Raw genomic sequence first — 10,053 nt, 5'->3', positions numbered from 1 at the left:
TATGAATGTTTAGATTATATATTAACTAGTATTTATGCTGCCTCATTATCATCAACAAAGCTTGTGCTTGCAAATATGTGTTCAGGTTAAATGAGTAAAATGCACTTTAAATATGCCCATATTAGAAAATCACCATCTTATAATGATTTCTGAAGGATCATGTGACACTGAAGACTGTAGTAATGATGCTGAAAATTCAGCTTAGATCACAAATTGCATTTTACAATATATTCAAATAGAAAATTGTTTACAGTATCACTGTTTTACTGTATTTTGGATCAAATAAATACAGTCTTGGTGAGCAGAAGTGTCTTTTTTAAAATGGTAGTGTAGGTCTAAAAAAAAGTCTTTATGTAAAGAAAATGTATATGTAAATGTATTCTGTCACATTCCCCATTGATAGGCCCAGGGGAGGGGTCTTTTGTCTCCTGGTGTGAATTACAATCAATATTCATGATAGTTCACACCTCCGCGCATATGATCTTTCTAACACTAAAAGTGTCTTATGAATTTCAATTATTATATTGTTTTGTATGAATGAGTGATCAGGATGGTTTTCACACAATTTTGTAGCAAAAACTCTAGGCTACAAGATCCAGTTCTCAAAAGGCTTGTGGACAAATGTTTAGTATATGTTATATGGCTTTATTTCAATGACTTTCAAATTTGTTTTTTTTAAAAACCATGCATAAACGTTATTTTCTCAAAAATACAAATATGTACACACGTTGCTCACATATAATTGTAGCCCAGTTTTTGCTGAATACAGTGTTATCAGACTTAATACGTTTTTAAGCAACTGAAAAAAGCACAAATGTCAAGGCATGTCAAAACTTCTCCATGGCCCAAAACACCCTCAGACCCCAGAGGGTTAAGCCATTAGTCCACTAGTTGTTGCATGTTTATGATCAGGGTTGGGAGGATTACTTTTGAAATGTATTACACTTCATTTATAGGTATCATTTGTTCCATCTGAAAGGACTAAATATTAAATGAAACAAATTACATTCAAATGCAAAGTTATCTCTTAGGTTATCAAAATACTTTTTAAAATTTACTGTATTCTAAATACCAATTATTTAAATTGTAACTGTAGTGGAATACAGTTACTTATATTTTGTATTTTAAATATGTAATACCGTTACATGTATTTTGTTACTCAACAACCCTGTTTATGATATTAATTACTTAAATATATATTTTTGGGGGGGGCATCAGAATATGGTTTGAGTTCCAGGGCTGAGAAAGTATGTTATAAGTAACATTACTTACACAGTTCTACATTACAGAGAAATACTAAACTGTAATAATGAGCCTTTAAAATATAAATTCGGCTTGAAGAAACACACTTTATTATATTATTAAGAACAGATGACAGAAAAGCCTTCTATGCGCATGTCTGACGCTGTTTGTACGGAGGCGTGCAGTCTTGTGGAAAGTGCGCATGTAAAAGGTGGATTGGGCAAATGGCCTAGCAAAATTAGATTTTTTGAAATATTGTAAAAAAAAGTTTCTTGCAGAAATGGAAATTCAAGTAACTATATTATTGTGGGGCACTATTGGATTTAGAAAAGCTACAAATTTGTATTGTAGCCTATACGGTTCCGGAGTTATGAGAAAAAACATGAATTCGCTAATTATACCGCCACTGTGTGGCCGATTGTCACACAATTTTATATGCAGCTTCGAGTTCAAGTCAAGTCAAGTCAGGTGGTTTTTTTTATTGTCGTTTCAACCATATACAGTTAGTACAGTACACAGCAAAACGAGACAACGTTCCTCCAGGACCATGGTGCTACATAAATACAACAAAGGACAACACAGGACCACATGAGACTACACAACGAAATAAAATACCTATATAAAATACCTATATATACCTATATAAAGTGCACGTGCAAACATGTGCAAAAAGTACGGGACAGTACAACAAATTTCTGACAATGAACAGGACAATAGACACAGTGCAGCGCCGACCAGTACACAGTAGTGCAAAAAGATAACAGTTTCTAAAAACGTAAACATAACATACTATAAGATAGTGTTCTATGCACATAGCAGTTATTTAGGTATACAGCAGACAGTTATAAAGTGACAGTAATTAAAGTGCAACTCAGGACACGTGTGTGTGTGTGTGTGTGTGTGTGTGTGTGTGTGTGTGTGTGTATGTGTGTCAAACCAGTCTCTGAGTATTGAGGAGTTTGATGGCTTGGGGGAAGAAGCTGTTACACAGTCTGGCCGTGAGGGCCTGAATGCTTTGGTACCTCTTGCCAGACGGCAGGAGGATAAAGAGTTTGTGTGAGGGGTGTGTGGGGTCGTCCACAATGCTGGTTGCTTTGCGGATACAGAGTTGACCCCCTAATTGTGTATAGTAATTTCCATAATACTCTGCCAATCCAAATATGAGTTATAAGGTGCTGAAATTTGATTGGCCTTTGTTGGCCATATTTGTTCATTTCATGGACTCAGAGGAAAATGTATTTTGATTGTAGCCCTTTCGTTTGCAGAGATACATAATTGTTTTTTTATTTTAGTGCCACCTAGGGTCAGACGGGTGTGCGTTTGTGCACTTGAGTAGTGGTGGGGTGGGGGGGGTTTTGGATCATCAAGTTTGGTGTCTCTACAATTTACGATTTCTGATGCCCAGACACATTTAGGGCAGAAAAATACAATAGGGTTCCAGCAGCTTCGTTGCTTGGCCCCTAATAATAATAAGAAGAAAATCAGTACAATTACAATAAGGTTTCAGAAGCTTTATTGTAATTTTTAAAATTGAAAATGCGTATTAACATTTTCAGATTCAAGATATGGCTGCTGCATTGCGAGCTCAGTGCACAACAGTGCAGTTTATTGTTTGTTTTGTTTACAGTTTTTTTTTTTTTTGTATTGGATGTTGTCTACCTTATTGTATATGACAGACAAACGCTTTTGGACATTGGGTCTGCAATTACACACTGAAAACCGGACTTCAAATTCCTCAATGCCGACCTGCTGTTTACAAACATGCCAGCGGAGCCCTTTGTCTGGGCTGTCCGGCCGCGGATACGCAGAAGGAAAAGGGGAAAAAGAGCCGGCTTACTCATCAGAGTTAGACGTAATGCAAATTGACCCCCGCTACCCAGTATACTACTTGCAAATGTTCAGTCTCTGGACTACAAGCTCTGCGAGCTGAGAGCGCGGATCTCTTTTCAACGAGAGATGAGGGATTGCTGCATTATCTGCCTTACAGAAACCTGGATGTCTGCGGAGATTCCAGACTCGGCCATCGAACCCGCGGGGTTCTCCGTGCAACGAGCGGACAGAACGAAAGACCTCTCAGGTAAAAGCAAAGGTGGTGGTGTATGTTTTATGATGAACAAATCATGGTGTGATCAGAGGAACATACATTTTATTAATTCTTTCTGCTCTCATGCTTCTCTGTCGACCATTCTGGCTACCGAGGGAATTCACAGGGGTCATGATCGCAACTATGTACATCCCATCACAGACTGGGCACTCAAGGAACTGTATGGGAGCATAAGTGAGCAGGAAACCGTGGCCCTGAGGCCGCGTTCATTGTTACAGGGGACTTTAACAAAGCCAATTTTAAAACAATCGCACCAAAATATAACCAACATATCAGCTTCAACACACGAGGGGACCGAGTTTTGGATAATTGCTATTCTCCTTTCTGGGATGGCTACAAATCCCTCCCCTGCCCACCATTTGGCAAATCAGACCACTCTTCCGTTCTGTTTCTGCCCGCTTAGAACCCACCCTCAGAACAATCCAGTGCTGGTTGGACCAATCAGAGTCAGAAACAGCCTGCAGAGAGGAGGTGCACACTCTGACACACTGGTGTCAGGAACACAACCTCTCCATCAATGTCAGTAAAACCAAGGAGCTTGTAGTGGACGTCAGGAAGAAAGACAGAGAACACAGCCCCATCACCATTAATGGAGCACCGGTGGAGAGAGTCAGCAGCTTCAAGTTCCTCAGTGTCCACATCACTGAGGAACTCCCATGGTCCGTCCACACTGAGGCCATTGTGAAGAAGGCTCACCAGCGCCTATTCTTCCTGAGATGGCTGAGGAAGTTTGGAATGAACCACCACATCCTCATACGGTTCTACACCAGTACTTTAGAGAGCATCCTGACTGGCTGCATCAATGCCTGGTACGGCAATAGCACTGCCCACAACCGCAAAGACCTGCAAAGTGTGGTGCGAACAGACACATCATAGGAGGTGAGCTTCCCTCCCTCCAGGACATATATAGCAGGCGGTGTTTGAAAAAAGCTTGGAGGATCATCAGAGACTCTAGCCACCCGAGTCTTGGGCTGCTCTTACTGCTACCATCAGGCAGGCGGTATCGCAGCATCAGGACCTGCAACAGCCGACTACATGACAGATTCTTCCCCAAGCAATCAGACTTCTGAACACTTGATCTCTCACGATCAATATACATTAGCACTGCACTTTCATAATCTTAATCTATATTGTATATTATTATTGTGTTGTGTAATTATGTGTACATTTGATATGTAAATTGTGTTTTAAATTGGTACAAATTACTGATTACTTATCTAAAAGTCTATTCTCGCCCGTCCGGGAGAGAAAAGCGGTAAGGGCGCTTACACCTGAGCCAAATTATTTCTAACACCTGTCTCTAATTTAAGTGAGCATGGGGAGAGCGGCATAAAAGGCAGCCAGAGGGCCTCCATCAAGATTGGCAGATCCAATGCACTTGAGTTTCTCATCCGTCCAGTAGATTTTGTTATGAAGGGAGTCCACGGTCAGACTGACTGGCCAGCGGAGAGACTGACTGACCAACACTCGTCTATCTGATCCTGCACATTCTATCTGAGCATCATCCCCTGTTTCAGCACCAGTGTAAAGGATTTCCTCCTAGGGATGACACTTGAAGCACTTTCTCGGAGGTGAGGTTCTTTATTGTCAACACTTAGACGTGCACACAGCACTTTTACAAAGACAGGTACTATTCAAATACACACAGTACTTCTTTAGTCAGTCTCTCTCTCTCGATGGAGGCCCTCTGGCTGCCTTTTATGCCGCTCTCCCTGTGCTCACTGAAATTAGAGACAGGTGTTAGACATAATTTAGCTCAGGTGTAAGCGCCCTTACCACTTTTCTCTCCCAGACGGGTGCTTGACCACGCCCCCGCTGCCACATGCAGTTACAGTGTAGCACTTGCAATGGAAGTGAATGGGGTCAATCTGTTAACATTAAATTACTCACTGTTTCAAAAGTATTGCCAGAAAACGTGTTAACATGATTTTAGTGTGCTAAAATCACTCACTAAACTTTTCTGTGTAAAGTTTTACAAATTGTGGCCAATTTTAAACCTTAGTTGCCATGATGCCGTAATGCTGTAAACCCTGTAATCTTGTTAAACAATGATTTAAACAACTTTACTGCTCAAATAACACACAAGTTTTTAAGACGAATTAGTGTATTGCTTTTATAAAATTATAAGCTTCACTTTTCTGCCTTCAAAATTCATCTTAATTTACTTCCATTGTAAGCGTCTCACTGTAACCTCGATTTTTGATTTTTTTTTAAAAAAAGCTGTCAACCATTGTATTTTATGTAAATAATATTATTTTAGAAATGTTTGTAAGTAATGTACTTAAAGGTAATTAACATAACTGAAAGTAACTGTAATCTGATTATAAAATGTAATGCTTATGCTACTTTTTGACTTAAAAGTAATTTGATTGCAGTAACATTACTTTGTAATCAGATTATACCCAACACTGCTTCTGATGAAGTTGCTAAGGTGTTTTGAGGGTTTTTAGGTCATTATTACACAGTGTTCTGGGTGGTTGCTTTGGGTGGTTGCATTTTTCATTCATCAGATGAAAGTCTGTCTAAGCAATTGCAAGTCTGATTGCTTTGAAAAGTAAGGGTACGCCTCTTCTCAATAAACCACACAATGTGAGGTATCATTAAGCACAAACAGCATGAGATTAATTACATGCCAAAATTCAGTACGGTTGGGTGATGGATCTTGAAATAAGAATAAATAAAAGTAATATAGATGCTTGCTTAGCAAACACCACTTATATGATTATTAAAGAGGGGTGTCATGCTTTGTCTATTCCCACAAGAACACTTTCATATCAGATGATAAGGCGGAGTTTCGACCAGTTAACGCAACTGAACTTTACCAGACATGAACAGGTGATGATGGCTGAGCAGAGTAGAGACACTCTCATTCTCAAACACATGCAAAAACGTACACAAACGGACACTTGTTCCCTCCCTCCTTCTACCTGACAGTCCCAGCACTTTGAAAAGTTCATCGCTGTCAGGTGGAATGTCGAGCTGTCTCTTCTCGCTCACACACAGATCCAACTCCCCCCACCACCCTCTCTATCGCTGCCAGATGGACACACACTCAAACACACCTGCACGTTTGATACCAAACTGTCATACCTTGTTATTTTAACAGCTGTAGTATAAGTTGTGACGTTAATATAGAGATCCATTTGAGTAAAATAATTTAATAAAAAATTGGTATGTGACTATTTTCAAGGGGAAAGTATTATTTGGTGTAGGTGGAGCCATGAAAAGGGGGCACTCTCTGTGGACTGCAGCCCTAAAATCACAGAGCCAAAGCCAAATACTGCTGGACATGTCACTCAAAACAAACTAACAGTGTGAGTACTTACATTAACTAAAACAGTGATTCTGAACAGGGCAAAACAATGCTAAATGCAAATAATAAATGCAACACATCATATAAACATACATAGTTAGGATAGCAAAATAAGCAGGCTTGTCAACTTTTAAAAGGGAGGAGAAAACACCATACTTTATTGTTGACATTAAAGGCTGATGTCACTCTTTATTTGTTCTACAGTATTTTGGCACAAGTTCATTTTGTCTCTTGGTAACATGGATAATATTAATACAATATTTGATCCAGTGTTTGTTCCATGTGTTAGGCTGGAAAATCACTCCTTTTCTGTTGATCATGCATTTAAAAATAAATTATACATTTCCCTATTCAGCCTGTCATGGTGATCATTTTGCATATTGTGGGGCTTATGCAGTTAATAAATGCCATGTTTGATCTTAAGGACATTTTTGTTACTTTCAATAAACAATTTTGGTACTGTGTTAGTTCACCACTTAAGGGGTATTAAACCCAAAAATTCCATCCCAGATGTGCTGCATAACACAAACAAATATTTTAAGAATATCTCAGCTATGTAGGTCCATACATTGCAAATGAATGGTAACCAGAACTCCAAAAAGGAGATAAAGTCAGCATAAACTTAATCCATCAGACTCAAGTGGTTTGATCAATGCCTTCTGAAGCTATCCAGTTGGTTTTGTGTGAGAACAGACCAAAATATAACTCCTTTTTGACTATCATGATTTCAAGCTTGATTACACTTCTTATAACGCAATCTAGCACTATGAAAGGACAAGATATACATTGAAAAAAATATTTAAATTTTGGTCTGTTCTCACCCAAAACCAACTGGATAGCTTCAGAAGACATTGATTAAACCACTGGTGTCATATGGATGACTTTTATGTTTTCATTATGTGATTTTTGGAGCTGTGATGTCTGGTCACCATTAACTTACCATTAACCTACCGAAATTAGATATTCTTCTTAAAACCTTTGTTTGTGTTCAGCAGAAGAAAGTAACTTATACACATCTGGGATGGCCTGAGGGTGAGTAAATGATGAATTTCCATTTTGGGGTGAACTATCACTTTATTGTTCAATGTAAAATTGGGGTCCTGAAGTAAAGACAGCAGAGAACCACTGCACCATAGTTTTATGCTCAAAGTATCATAATGTTCACAATTTATGTTCTTTGTTGTTGTAGATTACATATGTGTTGTTTTTTTTTATCCCCATTATGTGCTATTTGAAATACATCTGCTCCTGACCAATGCACAATCTAAGACAGTGATTACATGCTGAAGCATTTAAAACTTACTGGAATGAACTTGATGAGGTAAAAGATCTTATTTAAACTACCTAATGTGAGACTGCATGTTGGAGTTACAGTAAAATATTCGGAGAAGAGGCTCAAATCTTCATGTGGTCAACATCATCTGAGTTTACGTTTGAAATCTGCAGTATCATCTTGGTAACTGCAGAGGTTAGACTTTAAGACCACAAACACAACAAATATATTAGATAACCTTTCATTCTGTCAACAACAGGCCATATACCTGTCGTAAAGGTGACATACACCTTGCATAACAAGACCACCTGCATGGGAGACTACAGTGGGCTAAATACACTACATGGCATACCACAGTTAAACTGCTCCTCTCTACATAACCATCATTTCAGTCTATTTCTTGCTAAAATTTAATTGCCAAAGATCATTTCATTTTTATGCTCTCCTACCACCCTTATTAATTTAATGGGTATATGTATTATTTATTAGTAATATCTTACTCTTTTTATTAATGCATTATTGTTAAATATATGTGGTAAAAGTGAAGATACCTCAGGTTATGTTGGGAAAAGTTTTGCAGCATACCCCTCAGGGCCTTTTCTGAGCATATGGCGAATTCCTACTTGGAGGCCCACCCAAGAATGACACCACAATAAAGTCTTCAACATATTTTAATATATTAAATTAAAATTAGACTATATTCATTACACAAAGCAAAAAATTAACAATAAATAATTATACAAAAAATGAAATAATTACCTTGATTTACGGGGCTACCTGGTGGCTCAAGGGCCCTAAGGGACCGCTTACACCGCTAGAAACAGCCCTGATAACCCTTCTTGCAGGTTATGTTTCAACACAGACTTTCTATATCAAAAAAGTTGCTGGAACATGTAATTTAAAAAAAAATAACCCTCAAACAGGCTTTTTTAAAAATTGTGAAATACGTTTAGAAACTCCTTTTAAAAAAAAGAAAACTGCACACGTCTGTTTGTATTAGTTGCCTTTCCAAAGAATTGACACATAATTTCACACTCTTGATTTTCCGACAAAACATGTGGGTAATTATGGTTGTCGTACAATTTCTATGTAATTAGCACTATCATTCTCCAGATGTGTCCCAATAAATGTTTTTGTAATAAATATGAAACTGAGTCCTAATCAATTAATTATTACAAGCTTTATTTTCCTAATTTTGTAAAAATAAAAATAAAAAAAAAACGTTTAAAAAAAAAAGAAAGAAGAAAAAGCCAGGCAATAGCTCAAGTAAATCAATATTGTTATGTTCAGCAATTAATAGGTTTCTCTCAGGCCCATGTTGGCACGGTGACCAGAGAGCGTCACACTTGTAGCAGTACAGCAAGTCACTCAACCACTGCTCTTGAGTCTCTCCACCATAGAGATGCTGTCAAAACAGAAAACAACAGTCAGAGAGTATCTTCAGCTCAATTAAAGGTACAATTTTGATATTGAAAAATGCAAGGGTTGACATTGAAAAATGCAAGGGGCCAAAGGCCTTATCCGTGTTTGACAAAATAACTTTTTTCAAAGCACCAATTCTTCAAAGCACTTGCTTCATTACTACACATATTGGTGAGTTCTTGATCAGTGCAATATTTGAATCAGTTTTAACCATTTTATCAGGGATTTATGGCATAAATTCAGGGCCAAAAGACAAAGACTACAGTAAAATAATCAAATAAAGGATTTCAGAGATACAGTTGAAGTCAGAAGTTTACAAACACTTAGGTTGAAGTAATTTCATATTAACAAAATTTCGTTTTGGCAAGTCATTTTGGAAACCTACATTTGGAGTAATTTTTCCAACAATTGTTTACAGACAGTTATACTGCATTAGAGGTGTACCTGTAGATGCATTTTAAGGCCTACCTTCAAACTCAGTGCCTCTTTGCTTAACATCATGGGAAAATCAAAAGAAATCAGACCTCAGAAATATTGTAGACTTCCACAAGTCTGGTTCATCCATGGGAGCAATTTCCAAATGCCTGAAGGTTCTACATTTATCTGTACAAACAATAGTACGCAAGTACAAACACCATGGGACCACGCAGCCATCATACTGCTCAGGAAGGAGACGCATTCTGTCTCCTAGAGATTAAT

General features: G+C 38.0%; 1 protein-coding gene across 1 annotated transcript in view; it reads right to left on the bottom strand.

The window, feature by feature from the left end:
- Positions 1–8,656: 8,656 nt before the first annotated feature.
- The window catches only part of tex10 (testis expressed 10), a 28,556-nt gene continuing 27,159 nt past the window's right edge, over positions 8,657–10,053 (bottom strand). Inside the window, 1 exon segment of the mRNA XM_052144377.1 lies at positions 8,657–9,337. Within this exon segment, the coding sequence (XP_052000337.1) occupies positions 9,301–9,337 (37 nt within the window). The 3' untranslated portion in view covers positions 8,657–9,300.

This window comes from Xyrauchen texanus, chromosome 15, assembly GCF_025860055.1.
Source record: "Xyrauchen texanus isolate HMW12.3.18 chromosome 15, RBS_HiC_50CHRs, whole genome shotgun sequence".
Classification (NCBI taxonomy): domain Eukaryota; kingdom Metazoa; phylum Chordata; class Actinopteri; order Cypriniformes; family Catostomidae; genus Xyrauchen; species Xyrauchen texanus.
The sequence above is the reverse complement of the archived record's forward strand: the minus strand, read 5'-3'. Positions and strand labels throughout refer to the sequence as shown.